The sequence below is a fragment of the Mycteria americana genome, chromosome 5 (genome assembly GCF_035582795.1).
Source record: "Mycteria americana isolate JAX WOST 10 ecotype Jacksonville Zoo and Gardens chromosome 5, USCA_MyAme_1.0, whole genome shotgun sequence".
Lineage (NCBI taxonomy): Eukaryota > Metazoa > Chordata > Aves > Ciconiiformes > Ciconiidae > Mycteria > Mycteria americana.
The window spans coordinates 67,310,252-67,328,547 of NC_134369.1; the positions used below are offsets into that span (position 1 = coordinate 67,310,252).

At 43.3% G+C, this 18,296-nt stretch overlaps 1 protein-coding gene across 1 annotated transcript in view; it reads right to left on the reverse strand.

Moving 5' to 3' along the window:
- Positions 1-18,296, reverse strand: part of MNAT1 (MNAT1 component of CDK activating kinase) — a 129,086-nt gene continuing 110,790 nt past the window's right edge. The window contains exon 8 of the mRNA XM_075503801.1: positions 1-501. Within this exon, the coding sequence (XP_075359916.1) occupies positions 381-501 (121 nt within the window). The 3' untranslated portion in view covers positions 1-380. The remainder of the gene's footprint in view (positions 502-18,296) is intronic.

Genomic DNA, 18,296 nt, shown 5'->3' on the forward strand with positions numbered 1-18,296 from the left:
AAGAGTAAAACCACAAACTTTAATAAAAAAGTCTGGCTTTATTTAAAAAAATTTACAAGTGTATTTCTTTAAACCTCAAACATACACAGCTGAGTTATTCACATCTTCCATTAGATGTGGCTTATTGCTTCAGCCTCCCTCAGCAAAGTGCCACATGACTAACGAGCTTCCCCCTCCACAAAAATGTATCTACCATTTTACAAAGCTCTCGTGCAGACGTTTTTTTTTTCCTTTAACACTTAAACACAGCTGGTTTGACACAGAAAAGTGACTGCAGCTTAGCTGTTGTGCAGATGGCAGCAATTTTACCCAGCCTTTGCTGGCTTGATTTGCTTCTCGCTCCGTTCGGTGTCCCTTGATCACAGGCTGATGCACACTGGCTAACTGGGGTGCCAGAAAAGACCACTGAAAGCATCCTGTAAGGCTCGGTGACAAGCAAGAGAAGAAGTGTAGCCCCCAGCAAGATCCTGTGGAGAGGCGGCTCGTACATGATTGAGATACCTAAAACAAAGAGAAGCATTATTTTAGAGCAGAAATAAACACATCAAACACCTGCGTGGTTCACAGTACAGTGAGGTCGAGGCTGCTTTTTGGGAGAAAGCAAGGAGACGGAGCTGCCTGCTGCTAACCACCTATGAACATACAGTATAAAACCGCCGTTAGTTAAAATGACGACGACGCTGGTGCATCTTCAGACAAGCTGCCCAACCCGCGCACTGAAAGAAGCTGGATCTCTGCAATAGGTTGCACAGGGTTAAGTGCACTCACTAGTTGGTATTTTCTGTGCTCGCTCTGGGGGGAGGGTTGTGTTTGCCCCCCTTCAGTAGTTCCTTCTAAGATGATGATGATGATGACGACAACACAAGCTTTCCTACGCTCCCACAGGAATCAGAGGGTTTCAGCTCTGCCCAGTTAACGCTGGGCCCTCCCAAGAGCAGACTGTGCCGGTTGCTCTGATGACAACAAGGCTGAATCTTCTGCTCTTGGGCCTATCTCTATCTAGAGTAAGTCCACTGACACCAGGGAATGAGATCTGTAGGAGGCCGTCATCAATGTTTTGGCTAAAGAAGCCTCTAAACTTCACCGTTAATTAAGCATCACCACCCATTTGCAGAGCCATCTAATTTTACACCAAACCAGCCAGACCGATGAGTTGACATTGAAACACGCTACCTACGCTGGCACTGCCGCAAGCTCTTGGCTCCCCTTAGCTCCTTCTGAGGGCTCAAACCCAGCCGTGCACGCCAAGAGCTCCCATTAAAGGTGTCTGCTCAGTGGGGCTTGAATGGTTTCATTCAATGCTGTAACCCTATAGTTCTTGCACCCCACGTAAGACAAATATAAGACCAGATTCTCAGCTAGTTTTGCACCCAAACCCCATCAAAGACAGATGCAGGCTGTAGCCTAGCACGATCAGCATAATGACTGTCTCGAATTCTGAGCACCAGATAAAATACCATAAAGGAGAACTGCTTTTCACAGTTGCCCTGTAAGCCACTGAGCTTCAGCTAGCTGTTTTGATTCATCACTTGGTACATGTTGCTCCTGGGAAGGTTGAGTCATTCCACCTCTGGCTTGGCAATTCAAGCATAAACTTGCAAAACGCATACAGCCTTTTATAATGTTATCCCGAGAAACCTAAAACAGCTGCACTTTTGGCAGGAAAATACAGGACCACCAGTAAAATATCCAAAACAGTTGCATCTTTTAATTTATGACTGTACACTGTTTCCATAAAGAGTATATAAAACAGGTCAGATTTTATAGGTAAGACATAATAAACAGTCATACCCATTGATGCCATAAATGCGTAGAAAAAGAGGTTACTTAGAAATTATTAATTACAGTTTTAAAACTGTATTTCTTGCACCTAATAACCACAATGCACAGACATGAGCAACATTTCTGAGTGATTGTTGGTGAGATGCTATAATTAAGAGACTGAATGCCTCCTGTGGCCGAGTTGAGGAGAGCTCTGCCGCTTTGTACCAACTTGTGATGGAGTCCGGTCCTCACTGCTGGACACTGGTTCTCATCAGCACAGGCACAGACGTTAGAGCACAAACCCTCGTAACAGTGTTTAGTCCGAAGGAAGCTACAAACACAGCAGCAAAGCTGGTCCCGTCTCTTAATTTGCAAGGGAAGATGGTCTGCAGACTGCTCCTGTTTTGTGGGAGAATGCATTTAATAGATTTTTAATTTTAACATTCTTTTTACTTGTCTCTTAATATTTCAGGAGGAAAATCTCATCCTTCCCAAAGGCCTTTTACAACTGCTGTGGGAGACAGGAGCTCCCTCCCCCAGCCAGGAACGATGAAGGGATACTGACAACGACAAATAATTTCCTCCAAAACGCTGGTGTGAAACTACCTCCACCCTCCAAACCGGAGAGTCTTGTAAAAATCAATTCCCATCTCAGGTTTTACTTTTATCATGTTTATTTCATTGCACAAACGTCATTTTCCACTCATGCATGGAACAGTCCGGAGACAACAGGGGATTATTTTACATTTCTAAATTAACAAATGTTGGTTGGGTGTTTTTCATTACTTTTCTTATCTTTTGTTACTTTCTGTATATCACTAAAGGAGAGAGGAAGAGTCTATTGTTTCCCTTTTTTTAGGTCATCTGAAATTGGGGCATTAGTTTCATAAGAAGGCCTGATTTACAGCTATGACAGCATTTATAGCTAATTGGTATGTGATCTCTGAAGCAGTACAAAATCATTACTAAAAAGGCTCAGATTAACTTTTACTACGGCAACTGACGTTAATTCTCCTTACTCCTGTGAAACAAGCACGGCACGCTGCCAGCTGTCTCTTTATTTTCTTGTTAAGTATCTAAACTTACTGCTCTTGACCCATTTAATTACTGTGGTACACCAGGTAATTGCAACGAATCTGCCATGCTGAAGCCACGCAATGAGAAGCGAACGTTTCACCGGCTTTTCCACACCAATCCCCATCTGTGCTGCCTGAATCCGGCCGTGCCCCTCGCAGGAGGATCTCTCTGAACTGGATTCCTGGGGTTTCTGGCAGAGGTCAGCACATCTTTTCATGTACACCTTTACAACAGCAGCAGGAAGAAGCGCTTGCCAAGTCTTATTTCCAAAAAGTCAAGCTCCGTTAGGTCTTGGGACCTGGAGGTAATTGCTCTCACTAGTTAGCAAATTCCAGCACACTAGGTCTGTTTTTCATAGGTTTATTTTAAGTACCTGTAAATCTTATAAGCAGAAACCAGGAAAAAGAGGTTTGCTTTTTCTGGTGCTCAGTTTTTTAATGTAACTTGTTTTTACTGAGGGCAGACTAAACTCTGAAGTTAAAAAAAGCCTGCACTATTATTTTTGAGCAGGGCTGAAGGGCTGTGTGTTCTCTGCCCCACGGTTTCACACTTCCCATTCACCGTAATGCGTACGCTCCGCTTCAGGCTCTGCCCAAACAAGCCCCCTTTCCTTCGCTGCAGCCATTGGATGTTGATCTTCCCCATTAACCTTTCACGTCAGTTAAAACACATCGTATTTTGTTCTTCATGAGCCTTCAGGGGGCTCATTCCTGACCTTTAGTTTCTCATCACCATGTGCAGGGGGAAAAAAAAAAAAGCAAGCCTCCTGTTTTCAAGGAAAGAGGCGTAATTCACACTTGGTGCAGAGGCTCAGAATCAAGCTGGTCATTCCTGGGGGTGGGTTTCCTTCACGTTTTCTCTTTTCCGAAGGCTGTGTCACCATCACTTCATCAGGAATGACTGGGACCGCAGCAGCGTTCAGTGTGGCAGCGGGCGTGATCCCCCGTGCCTTGCCACCCACTGCCCGGGCACCCTCAGCACCACTTGGCATTGCCGTTTCAGAGGACCCAACACCGGCTCGTCAGACGGTACGGAGACCCCTGGCAAATGTCCCCTCGCTGCTCGACAGGGCAGCCTCATTTCAGAGAAATTCAAGAAAGACTTCAGAAACAATCAGAGAGGATGGAGAAACAGCACAATCAAACAGGCAAGCAAAACCAGGCTAAAAAAAAACCAAAACCCACCACCAGAAACAAACAACAAAAAAACCCAACCAACACAACACCACCAAAAAACCCAAAACATCCAACCAACAAGCCAAAAAAACCCCACAGTACTTCACCCACCCAACTGAAAGTATCAGTGCTTGGGATTATTTCATGCAATTTTCCCCTGTCTGCCCAAGACAAACACAGTCCCACTGGTGTTTCTGCAGACGTGTTATTGGAGGTAGATGTGGAGTACTGTGTATTTGGCATACAGATTTTACTTTTTTTGATCTATTAGGTATTTTATGGGAGTGAAGAAAAGAAAAATCACTCACAAGTTGTTTGACAAAAAAGAAAGATAATGTAATTCTATTCCACAGGATAGATTTACTGCTCATCTGATTATCCGCAGCATCCAAGACAGAAAGTAATGGGCCAGACATTAGATCTGGGAAATTTTCCAGATTCATCATTTAAATAATAAATAGTGGTTGCATGAAAGCAAGCAAAATACTCCAGTCTGGAAAATTGTGTAAAGCATTAGTAACACAGTAGCATGCGCTGCATTCCTGAACCTTTCTGGAGACAATAATTTCATTAGATTTACCAAGTCTCTAAGATGAGCTATTGATGCATTATTCAGAGTATCCTTGCAGAGACCGGGTCTTATCAGACGAGAGAGGCACATAAGAAACTGGATTTTCTCCAGCCTGTTTTTTGTTGAGGAATGTGCAGCCTGGGTTACTCTATAGCCCCTGAGCAGGTAAAAACAGCTCCTCCAAGCAACTGTGTGTTTGTTTGAACCAGTTCTACCACACAGTCGGTCCACGCAGCCAAAGCAGAATTTGCTTATAAAATGAGCTGAGTTCATTGCTGTTCTTCATTAAATAGCCCTGGGAAATCCATTTGGGAACAGGTCTTTGCTAGGTGTTATACGGATACGGTGTGGCTCTCCCCTTCTCAGAGACTGTAATGTCTAAATTAGGACAAAAAAACACGCAGAAAGCTGGTAATCAGAGAAGTCATCCAGAATAGCAATTCATCCCTCCATGGACTAGCTACAAGCCTGATCCTGGGTCCTCAAAAGTCAAAAAGCAGTCTTTCACCTATTTTAACAGACAATCTTTGGGCACTATCATCAAATTCAGATCTTAACAAACAAACCAGCTATTATTGGTGTCAGAAATTCCTGCTGAACACCAGCCAGCACAGCCCATTCCAACACATAATACAACTTTAACAGAACCATGAACTCGGCAAAGGCTCCTCACGAGCCCAACTCAACACCTCCTGCAGGCTTTGCACCATGCCAGGTCACGCTTCCAGCCCTGATGGCAGCGAGGCACCTACCATCAGCCGCTCTTCTCCTCCGCCCTCCAGGACAACAAGGACTAAATGGGAGAAATTTATTTAATAGCTGAATGGGGAAAATAGTTCCCTGGACAGGAATAGGTCCATAGCTGCCCCAAGGAACCAAGATGTCATTTGGTTGATAAATGCAGCGTAACAGCTTTAATTACTTTCATTTGAATGTGACCAGGAAGTAAAAAAAAAGGACAACAAATGATTGCGGTGTGGGGTTTGCTGCAAGCACCAGCAAACGGGCAGGCAGCTACCCACTGCAATAGCCAAGGGGGGTTGTTATTTGGGGTTTTTTAATGCCTCTGGATATTATGCCTCCGTGTATACAATTGCACCAATCAGTGTGAATGTCAAAAAAAATGCTAAGCATGATGAGGTCCAAATACAACAGATCCCAAGGCAGACAAAAAAAAGAATATATTTTTAACCAGATTATGTCACCTGTTAGTCTTGCAGCAGGACGAGACCAAATACAGCCCATAGTGCAGGGGTACAAAGAACAGTCACTCTAAATACTACAATACAGTTTTGGCTACTGAAAAATCCTGCCGAAGACAACAAGAGAACTAGCATAAACACCACCCTTGACGCCCCAGCAATCCCACTTGCAGACAACAGATCCACCAGTTCAGATTCAGCTTAGTATGCCAGTCTATTCTTTTTATTATTCATAATACTGTTCAGCTATGCTAGTTTTCTGAGGGCTTAGTGAGCAGAAATTGTTCAAAATGTCAGATGAGTGCCAGACCCCAGCCTTTTCCATGCCACAAACTTGCTCAGCCCATTTCACATACCCGTGCCCCAAGAAACTGCCACAGAACTGTCACTTACTCATCACAATTCACAGAGCTGTGCCCAGAGTTCCTCTCATTCAAACCAGCATGTGATCAGGTGTAGAAGCTTACGGCGTGCTTGTAAAACCACCACCAATGCCTCCAACACAGGACACGCAGTAGTGAGTCTCTTATTTAGGGGCTGAAGCTGCCAGAATTGACTGCAGAATACACAGTTACGAGCAAACCCTCTGGTGCCTACCTTTGATATTTCCAGGAGCTCACTTGAATTGCTTGGAAATAAATGCATCTGTACTTAAATGATGTTTGAGTATTTTTTCCCCGCTTTACTTCAAACGTCAACAACTTTCCAATAAGGAGAAGTTAAAGTCTTCATCTTGCAATAAATTCTTCAAAATCAGATGCTTACTGACTCTAATGGGTCTCTCTCTATTACAATGAAGATTTAAGAAAAAACTTCTTAATTGGGAGTTTGAGTTCATGGCTCCTAGAACTTTTATTTCTCAGTTTTAGGTCTTCTAAGTGAAGAACTCTGTTCTACCAGAAATAACTTTTCCCAGTAGAAAAGCCAAGAAAACCCTAACCCACCAAATCAATAAAAGAAATCTAGGACCTTTAGTGATTCTTTTTAGCCTCTTCCATCTGCTTTTTCTAAATAGCAATTTGTTTCAAATGCTGTCAGAGCGTCTCTGGACAGGAGTACACATCAGCTGCGTGTGGTGAAACAAAGTTCTTCAAAATTAAAATACAACAGGTCTGCCACAGCACGCCTCAGCTAAGACAGAACAGCACAGAGGTCTGCTACCGGACACTGAAGGAGGGGAAAAAAAAGCCTAGAAAAATTAGTATTAGCCATGAAACAGCTGTCTCTGATAAAGCCACTTCTGACTCCAAAGGTAGAAACCAGTGATGAGTTATTCCTCCCTCTTTTCCCCCATTCCTCTTCTCCCTTATATCAGAGGACAAACATTTCAGATCCTGGCAGCCCAAAGCCCCACGTGCCCTGCTGCAATAGCAACCCAGCAGCATCTCGGGGCTCAGTGCTCCTGCCCCAAAAGCGACACCTTCGCTCCTTACCATTCAGCTACTGCAGTGACCAACAGAAGAATCTCCAGAATGTTTAACATAAAAACTAAGGCACTTCGATGTTTCACATAAACTGTTTCCTCTTTTAATGGTGAAACACATACATAAGCTGTAAGATATATCTAATGACCTATATCAGAGGTTTTATTAGAAATTACCTGTGACATTGGTGAGTACAGTTGTGAACCTTGCAGTAGAAAGATCTTTAAATGCAAAGACACAAAGGCAAAGAAGCCATCCTTGGTGGGGGGAAGAGAACAGAATCAAATTTTCCCATACTACTTTCCCTGAAAACTTCCTCTTTGTGTGATGAAATCCAGACTCCAGGGACCAAACATTTCCACTGAAAAGCTAATACATTGGGGGATGGAATCACAGAATCATAGAATGGTTTGGACTGGAAGGGACCTTTACAGGTCATCTAGTCCAACCCCCCTGCAATAAGCAGGGACATCTTCAACTCGATCATGTTGCTCAGAGCCCCGTCCAACCTGACCTTGAATGTTTCCAGGGATGGGGCATCTACCACCTCTCTGGGCAACCTGTGCCAGTGCCTCACCACCCTCATTGTAAAACATTTCTTTCTTAAATCCAGTCTAAATCTGCCCTCCCTTAGTTTAAAACCATTGCTCCTTTTGTCCTGTCACAACAGGCCTTGCTAAAAAGTCTGTCCTCGTCTTTCCTATAGGCCCCCTTTAAGTACTGGAAGGCTGCTATAAGGTCTCCCCGCAGCCTTCTCTTCTCCAGGCTGAACAACCCCAACTCTCTCAGCCTGTCCTCATAGGAGAGAGCTTCCAGCCCTCAGATCATTTTTGTGTCCCTCCTCTGGACCCGCTCCAACAGCTCCACGTCTTTCCTGTGCTGAGGGCTCCAGAGCTGGACGCCGTACTGCAGGTGGGGTCTGACCAGAGCAGAGTAGAGGAGCAGAATCCCCTCCCTCGACCTGCTGGCCACGCTGCTTTTGATGCAGCCCAGGAGATGGCTGGCTTTCTGGGCTGCAAGCGCACATTGTCCAGTCATGGCCAGCTTTTCATCCACCAGTACCCCCAAGTCCTTTTCCACAGGGCTGCTCTCAATCCCTTCATCCCCCAGCCTGTACTGATACCCAGGTGCAGGACCTTGCACTTGGCCTTGTCAAACCTCATGAGGTTCACACAGGCCCACTTCTCCAGCTTGTCCAGGTCCCTCTGGATGGCATCCCGTCCTTCTGGCATGTCAACTGCACCACTCAGCTTGGTGTCATCTGCAAACTTGCTGAGGGTGCTCTCAATCCCACTGTTTATGTCGTTGATGAAGATATTAAACAGTACTGGAGGAGGGAAATTTTCTTGTGACAGCTATCTCAAAATACATCTTCAGTGCTCCTAAGCTAATGCATCATAAAAAAAACTCAACTCTTCTACTGGTAAAAGAAGTTGAAAGGACGAAAAGTTTTGGAGAGCACCTGATACTCCAGCATTTTCCTAGCACTGCAATTCTACTGCTGCTCTACTTTTTAAATAGACCCGAGATCAGAATCAGGTACCCACGTTTATTTAACACATAGATAAACATTTGCCTTTGGATTAACTGAGAAGCCAATGCTATTGCCTAAAGGTAAGATGAAAAAGCATAGAGAAATGAAGATCAAAGAACAAGCAGAAAAGCCTTCTGCCCCACAGAAACTGTCTGATATAGTTTTAAAAGAAGTAGATGTTTTAAAGCGTAAAGACAGGAAACTAATGATGAAAAAGTTTTTATAGAATAAAGGAAGCTTTGTATTACTCTGACCTAATATGCGTTTTCTACATTTTCTATGCCGCAGGCTGAACGACAGTCCTGGGATACCACTTGCAGGCTACGCGTACAGGTTTCTGCAGGTACCGCCATAACAACCATTTCTAGACAACTCCAGTCCCGCTGCAGGGTCCTACCCGAGAAGGCACCAGCCTTGATACAATTATTTCAGGTGGAGAAAGACTATAAACTCAAAGTACTACGGATTATAGACTTAAAGACTACCCACTTAAAGCACTGTAGACTATAGACATAAAGACTACGGACTTAAAGCACCCTGAAGTGGGACAAACCCCTTAAATGGTGCAAGCTGACTTATATCCATCTTTGAAGGAACTGCAAATCCAATTACACCTGCAGACAATATGTTAAAAATGTTAACAAGTTCAATAAACCTCTTTTTTCACTGAGGAATTATGCAAACTAGAGATTTACATTCAACAAGAATTCAGGTGTGTAAATCCAGTGCATGCTCGATAAATACATTTTGCACTTCATGTGAGCCCAGAATTCACAATGGGTGTCTGCATATTTACTTTGATAATAATCAAATGCTACATTTAATCAGGTTCTCTTAATATTTGACCAGGCAGCATCACTTCAGATGAGGTAGAACAGTTTTAACCTTAGGAAATGTAAATACCAGTGCAAGAGAGCAGCCATTCCTGTCTCTGCAGTAGATTCAGTGATCTGAGCCAATGCAGGAAGTCTTGAATGCACTTTCAAAACTTAAACCAATGACAGAGGTAATATTGTTTTGTTGGTTGGTTTTTTTTTTTATTTTAAAAAAAAAAAAAAAAAAAGGAAAACCTGAAGCTGCTAGAGTACACTATAATCCCCAATAGTCAAACTTCAGAGAAAGGAGGCATATTCTCACCTGGTGTAAGTCAACATGGTTTATAGATTTCTGTGCTGTTACAGGGCAGATTCAAGACAATTATTATCTGAAAGTTCTCTGCATTTTAGCAAGCGACTGCCCGTTTTAAAATAAAAATGGGAAATGGAAAGCAGAACCTGCAAACACGTTAAACCTTTGCAAGCAAAGGAAAACTAAAGGCTACCCACTTTCTTTTCATTCACGTTTCAACTCTGTACAGGATAGAATTTCTATGCTGACTTTTCTTTCTTCCATTGTTGGGGGGCTTCCTCACATCCCACTTTCCTCCCAGTGATGTATTTAGTTGTTTTAATGGCTCCATACATGTCAATAAAGAACCATCACCAAATATGCTGTGTAAACAGTTTGCTTCTCGTTGCTCACCACAGATCTTGGCACCGCACATTCCTGCTGGCGTTCCAGATGCCGTCTCCAAAATACGCACAACCACTACCATTTGGATGATTTTTTTTTCCCCCTTCAAACTGAAAGGATTGCTGCTTAAACTCTTTCCCAAATAACTGCTTGAATTCATTATCCCTGTGTACTTAGCTGGTAACAAAAGGTTAATGTTTATTTCTAGAAACCTTGCTCACAGGAAGCCTTCCTTCAGCACAAGCGACTTCCGTAACTCGTGCCTCTGTGAGCAGAGGGGTTGGGAGCGCTCTTGGATGAGCGGGGGCACCTGGTCCCCAATTTGTCATCTTCCTGAGGTCACCCACCAGCTGTCTGTCCTCTCAACACCCAGCCTCGCCACCACGGCAAAGGCATTCTCCCTCGCTCAGGTTTCCAGGTCTGAACTTCCAGATACAGTAAATCAATCAGCCATCGCAGAAACTGCTCAAGCAACTGCAAGTAAGCATTTTAGCACCCTTGAGCAGCCTCGCTGCATAACAAGGACACTGCAGTCCTAGCTGGAATCCAGCAAAGCACTCGCTCTGCATGACTAGTATAGATTACACTTCGGAGGACTGCAGAACTGCAGCTACATTTAGTCTATGACTAAATCAGGCTCCACTTGTACTTGACCCTGAGAAGAATGTCATTGAACGCAAAGGCCTTTTCTCAGCTATGATCTCGTATTTTTTTCTTTTCAATGGCTAAAAAGACCATTAAGCCACCATTCTGTAATTGCAAAGTAGCTCTCTCTTTAACATGTTGTGGAAATGTTTTGGCATGGCTTGATCTTCAAATTTTTCATCTTTCCCCTGCCCTCCAACCCCACTCTTCCTCCCGCACGCTACGTTTAGGACAAAGGTCACCAGAAGAACGTGGAAATGTTTAAATAATTACTATTACTCTGAGGAAGTTAACCATTGTTTTGTAACTTACTACCTGAGTCAGGATTGTTTTCACAGGCTTATCTTTTTTTAAGGCTAGGGCAAGTTCAGTCTTAAAGACATCACTGTGTCTTTCCTCACGGCTAGGGGAACATTTCCCTGGGTTCAACTCCGGGAATACGGCACCTCTTCTGTAGGCAAAAAGAGAAAACACAACTTTTATTCTGAAAGACAGTTCTTTTGGACACAAAAATTCTTCCTTTAGGATAAAAATTCCCTACAGTTCCTCACTGCCTTTTTCTCCAACTTCTGCACACCCCACGGCGTACCATAAATCCCCCAGTGCACAGCAAGCAATCCATATTGGTGAACTGGGGCTTTGAGCGAGCTATGTGAAAGAGATTCCTCCTGGACCAGCTTCCATGTAAATTATGCAGCTGTGAAGCAAACGGAGCCCTTTCTGAACAGAGCACTCAGTCAGGAACACCTACAGAAAGAGGATGGAGATGCCCAGAGACTTTTTTCCCCCCTTTTTCAGTACATTTTGCTTGATGCATAGTTCTGTGGCAACAGACCACAAAGACGGTCTTGGCTGTACCACAACTACAGAGTACAGGATGGCCTGCCACAAGCAGAGAGGAGATATTTTTGCCCCAGAAGCTCTGGTAAGGACCTTGACTTTGGGCCTGAGGCTAGAAAACGGACCGGCTGGCACACTTTCAGAGTTTGTTGTTTTTTTTTTTTTTTGCATTGAAGGACTGTGTTTTAGTCCCATCAGGGGAGGACAGAGCCCCTGGGTGACTCGGGTGTCAGGCATGGTCACAGCCAGGCTGCAGACTAATAGAGGTCAACAGTCTCCTTCGCCCCTACGCCCTCCCCCATTTTGCCTCCTCCATCTACCTGCCCTGTTGCACAGCTCTGAAATGCCACTGCAGGGCACCCATCTCAGTAAGAACGATGAGGCTGGACCTAAGGGGAAAGAAACATGACCTTCTTCCCCCTGCCAGCATAAAGGACTGAGAGCAGGAAAGTAACACCAGAAATGCATTTACCACAGCCACAGGCTTTGCCCCCAAATCACTTCTGATGGAAAAAACATCATCTGAACAAAGAAAAAGCTGTATACAACCTCAGCTTTGAAAATACTGTCTCCCCAGGTCAGCCTATTCTGTTTTCACGTTGACGCAGCATCCTCCGCTCTGACAGAGTAGCAATGAATTCATGTCTTATGGTAATTCCAGTTTAATATGACTCAGAAACAAAACAGCACCAGATGCACAAGAATTTCTAGAGGGTTTTTAACCTCTGATACCGATCAGATAAGTAAGCCGCCAAACCTAATAATTATCTCAAATGAGTAACTACGAATACAGAGCAAGTTTTTAAGTTGCTCTGTGCTCGTAGTTACTCATTTGAGATAATAAGAACCCAAAGTTATTTTCTTTAGGCAGTATTTGAAAAGCGTAATTGTTGAAAGCAAAAAGACTGCAGTTTGAACGACACTATTTAAAGACGATGAGACTGTTCAGGTCAAAACAAGGTGAAAAAAAACAGCCCGCCTGGTATCGCAGCTGACTAATGCTCTAATGCATTAGACCCTCTGTTTCTTGAGGTTCTGGTTGCTGCTGATCAGGTCAGCATTTCAGTCTGATGTTGAGGATCAAGTTTACAGCTCTCAGCCACGCTGGCATTTGCTCCTCAGGAAGGCCTGGAAGAGGTGGGGGGGAGAAAAGAGAGGAGAGCAGGAGCTAGGAGTGAGGGCTTCTCCTCAAAAGCATGGCTGGGCTAAGAATTAGAAGCATCTGCCCAAGTCATGTGAAGCCTTTTGGCTGAGCTCTCAAACGCTAACCTGCAAAGGAACCATTTAGCCCCACTCTGTATGGCAGAGCAGTCAAAGACAGCTCACAGAGGTGAGGGGAGAAGGGGAAAGAGTTGCTCTGTTCTCTTGAAAGTATTTTTATAGGGGAATGAAGGAAAAAAAAACACTCCTTCAATCCTAAGAAGTTTCCTCCTATCTGTCAACATATGGTAGGAGCTATTATTATTTGGCTTAAATACAAAGTATCATTTTAAGCCTATTTTTCTACTTTAACAGTTTGACATTTCTATTGTGAAATCTGGGTGTAATTCTCTGGATTTTATTGTCCTTCTCTATTGTATGCTGGTGGAATTTCTAGAGGGGAAAAAGCAGTGATGATGGGAGATTTTCATTTTACTGTTCTAAAAAGACAATGAGTTAAGTGTCTAAATGGAATTGTTCTTTATTTTATATAATTTCTGTTGAATTAATTTTTATTCTCTACTGCATTCAGTCTAATAAAATTTCCAGAACCAGCAGGAGCACAGATATCAAAGCAGAAGTGCGCTGCGTTAGGCAGAATCCCTTCGTTTCACCTGGGGGAGAAAAGTGCTAACAGAGTTGTTACAGAGGAGTGACATTCACAATTACTGAAATTCTCCATGGATTATTTGTATAACAACTTGACCCACCTTGCAAACTGCATCCTCAATAAACATGTCCAAAGAAGTTGTGCCTACTGATTGAATTGATTCTGAAACCCCCTGGTGCAGAAACTGCATTTTTATACGTTCACAGAGAGTGCCTAGCAATTGGGGGGGATTATCATTAATAAATAATGACATTTAATAAATTATCTGGTGATACCCTGTTGAGGAGAGAACTCACATTAACACTAGGTGGCAGAAGGCTCTGTCACATTGAAGACACCTGCAAACAGATACACTCATAGACCTAGACTCCATCGCTGATTTTAGAAAAGCTAAGGGAAAAACAGCTGAAAGCAAAATAGCTAAAAAATACCATTTTCCATCCAGTCCTCCAGTTCTAATTCTGGCTCTGACATCTTTAGTGCCCATCATTTCACTGTTTAAAAGATTACTGGCTATCCCTGAATCTGAATACACCTTCTAAACTTGAACCTTAAATCACCTCTTACTCAATTCAGGTGAAATTCTGTATGCGACAGGTGATTCTATTAAGCTTTTATTTAAGTAAAAGAGGAATTCACAGTTTAAAGAAAGAAATGGCCATTAGGACAAGTACACAATAAAAACATACACTGTTAGTTACCTTGAAAGACACTTGAAACCAAACTTGGAGTGCTATAGCAAGCACACTTCTGCAGCTGAAAGAAAACCAACAGCCTACAAACAAACCTCATTCAAAACTCAAGACTCACTGTGGAGTGGGTCTCCTAAAAATGGCAGCTGCTCCTTCATGGAGATGCATTTTCAGGAGATACTTTTGTAATCACATATAAAATTTCATGGTGTCAACTGGTTTCTTCTAGTTTTACACATGCAACCCTTTAAAAAGTGTTTATGCTTGATTTTCTTCTAGTCTGGCCACTATTTTCAACTACTCTAAGTTTCTCTCTCATCTAGTCTACATCAAATTAAAACAAGGAAACAAAACATTTAACTTCCAGTAAAAAAAGATAAGTGAAGAAATATCAGCAATCACAACTCAAAGACGAATTTGCTGCATGGGCTCTAACAACCTGGATAGAAAAGAAAGCAAACAGCAATGCCAGATGTAAGGAGGAAGCCATAAACAGAGAGGAAAAGTAGAAGACAAGCAATGTCTAGATGTTGAAAAACAAAAGGGAGTGGGGGGAGAAGACATGCTATTTCCTTAGACAAATAAGTTAAAGTTGACAGCAAAGACTTCTTCTAGATCACTGTGGCTCCACTGCTTTTCCACTTGCCAACTGGTAACGTCGCAGATTTACAGCGCTTGAGGGCTGGGTTCTACAAGTGTAGCTGGTGCCAACAAAGAGCTCAGTAGCCTTGTGGTGGGTTATTTTGCACCTCTAGCCAGGGAGGCTCTTTGTGTTTAAATATAGTATATTTTATCATTCACAGTTGTCAGCAGTGGAAATTGTCATCTAAGCAGTAAATGATGCTGTTGAAGAAACAGGAGGGATTGGTTAGAAAGTAAAAATTATTTTGGCCATGACAACTCATCTCACTGCCCATTTTGAGGGTAAGGGATCAAGCCACCCATTGAAAATTGCTGCCTGAGAGTCAGAAAAATCAATAGTAGGTAGGAAAGCCTACTTGCCAAGGCTACAGCCACTGCCAGCAAATTATTAATGCATCTGTCTGCATTCTTTAATGTTTCCTAAGAAGCAACTATGTTAACTGAAAAGGTGCGATGTGTCACCAGCCCTTCTCTTCTCTCCTCTTCATTTTCCCTCTATATTAAAACCCTGGCTACCAAAGAAAACAATCATGTTGCACCTCATCTTTTCCCAGCTTTTCTGAAGTTCAGTTCCTGCTCTATAGCAATATATACAGTCTAAGTACTATCTCTGACAAGCTGTTTGACAACCCTAAGTTGCACATCTATTTTACTCCCAGAGCTTTGGAGTTGGTAGGGCTTAGATGGGAAATGGAGGCCAATTAAAATAAACACAGACAATATCAATGAATTCTTCAGAAACACACAAGACAAGCAAAATGAAACACTACTGGCTTTTGCCCACAATTAGACTTCAGCCCATCTCGCAGGCTGAACGCTCTGGCTGAGGTCCAGAAAGACACTTAAGCACATGTCTTATTTTAAGCATGTGAGTAGTTTCATTGATTTTTCACTCATGCCAGTAAGAATATTCAATGCGCTTAAAGTTAAGCACATTGTTAAGTGCCTTCCTGGATCAAGGCCAGGCTATTTAGTCCTTGCAAGAGTTAGCCTACAGAATATTTACCATTATTTTAACTTCTCAAGACTTTCTTTGAGATAAAGTTCTATGGTGTATGGAAATATTTCATTCATCAAGCATCATACGAGCAACGACTGGTTACAGCAACCTTCAGGGAACAAGTATTCTTCCCCCTCCCACATCTTCTAAAGCAGTAACTGGAAGGATTATCAAGACACATAAGCAAATACACCGATAAAGAAAATTAGTTTTGAAAGGGAAGCCAGCAGCCTTACTGATCTAGAAAGCAAAACTAGCCCCATAGTGAAAAGCTGACAGACATATTAATTTTCAGTGAAAACTAATAAAGTCATTCACCAATATCCCATTCCAATACCAAGTCCTATATAGCAACTTTGAAAAACAAGCTAATTGTTGACTGAAATGAATTATCATAATAAGCACATATTCAATTCCATTTTTCCTTCTTCCTTTTACGAGTCACCATTACATGTGATGGAGCCCTGCTTTCCTGGAGATGGCTGAACACCTGCCTGCCCATGGGAAGGAGGGAAGGAATTCCTTGCTTTGCTTTGCTTGCGTGCATGGCTTTTGCTTTCCCTATTAAACTGTCTTTATCTCAGCCCACGAGTTTTCTCACTTCTACCCTTCCGATTCTCTCCCCCATCCCACCGAGGGGGAGTGAGCGAGCAGTGCTTAGTTGCCAGCTGGGGTTAAACCATGACAGAGTTAAATACAAAATCTAAGGAAAGACCCATTTGTGCTTCCTCAAGATGATCGCACTGCATCAGAGCACTTTATGGAGATCAAAGGCACAACAAACACTATTGCTTTTTGCTACGAAGAAGCAAATGCTGCTCGCTTTGCTACAGACAACTGGATTGATTATCTGGTCGGCATTATCCAAGTTCAGTATCGTACCCTGAATAAGAACTAGAGAAAGGCGTTTGACATAAGGAAAGCTGTACTGGGTCAGACCAACGCTCCAGCAGTCCCTCCCCAGAGCAGAAAAGGGAGCACACGGGAGCCTGACCACACCAAAGACCAGCAGGACAATATGACAATTTACTCCTACTTTACAGCAGATGTAGCTTTTCATTTCAGTACTTGTTTCTTCCTGTGATGTTTAAACTCAGTAGTGAAAGTATGTAATTGACAGGGCAATATATGAACAGAAAGCAAATTTAAAACTAGATCATCTCTTTGAAACCTCAGGTTGACTCACAGCTGTACTGCTCATCATGCCTTACACCAATACAACTCCACTGATTTCACGTTAGCAAGCCCACACCTGACGGCAACTCAAGCCTTAGCATCTAACACACCACTTTAGAAGCTGGTGGACTACCCTCACGGCAACCTCTAGACCTCTGCAAAAAGTAACTAAGATGATAAAGGTAGCCTGCTGACAAACAGACACTTTCTAGTGGATTCTGGTTTAGAAGTCCTCAGTTTGAAAGAAATAATCTCTCTCTTTTTTTATATAGAGTTATTTTACATCTCTTGATGCTGAGATTATTTGATGAAATTTTATCATCTTGTCATTCAGAGTCAGAGCAGACAGACATAAAGGCCATAAAGCAGAGGAGCATTGAGGCTGGAAGGCACATCTGGAGACCATTCAGTCCAGCCCCCCTGCTCAAAGCAGGGTCAGCCCAAGCAGGTTGCTCAGGGCCGTGTCCAGTCAAGTTTGAATATCTCCAAGGAGGAAGACTTCACAAACTCTCCAGACAGCCTGTTCCAGTGATAGACCTCCCTCGCAGTAAACATGTTTTAATGGAATTCCCTGTATTTCAATTTTTGCCCACTGCCTCTTGTTCTCTCACTGGGCACCACTGAGAAGAGCCTGGTTCTGTCCCCTTTACTCCCTGCCCTCCACCAAGTATTTACACACATTGACAAGATCCTTCTGAGCCCTCCCTTCTCCAGATTAAACAGTTCCAGCTCCCTCAATCTCACCTCACACGACAGACACTCCAAGTCCTTACTCCAGTGTGTCCATGTCTCTTGCGCTGGGGAGCCCAGGACTGGACCCAGCACTCCAGATGTGTCTCACCAGTGCTGAGCAGCGGGGAAGGATCACCTCCCTTGACCTGCTGGTAACGCTCTGCCTAATGCAGCCCAGAAGGCTGTTGGCCTTCTTTCCGACAAGGACACATTGCTGGCTCATGGTCAACTTGGTCTGCTCCAAGGCCTTCTGTGCAAAGCTGCTTTCCAGCTGGTCAGTCCCCAGCCTGCAACGGTGCATTGGGATTACTCCTCCCTAAGTGCAGGGCTTTGCGTTCTCTTTGTTGAACTTCACAAGATTGCTGTTGGACCATTCCTCCAGCCTGTTGAGGTCCCTTTGAAGGGCAGCACAACCATCTGGTGCACGAGCTGCTCCTCTGAACTTTATGCTGCCTGCAAACTTGCTGAGGGTGCACTCTTTCCCATCAGCCAGGCATTAA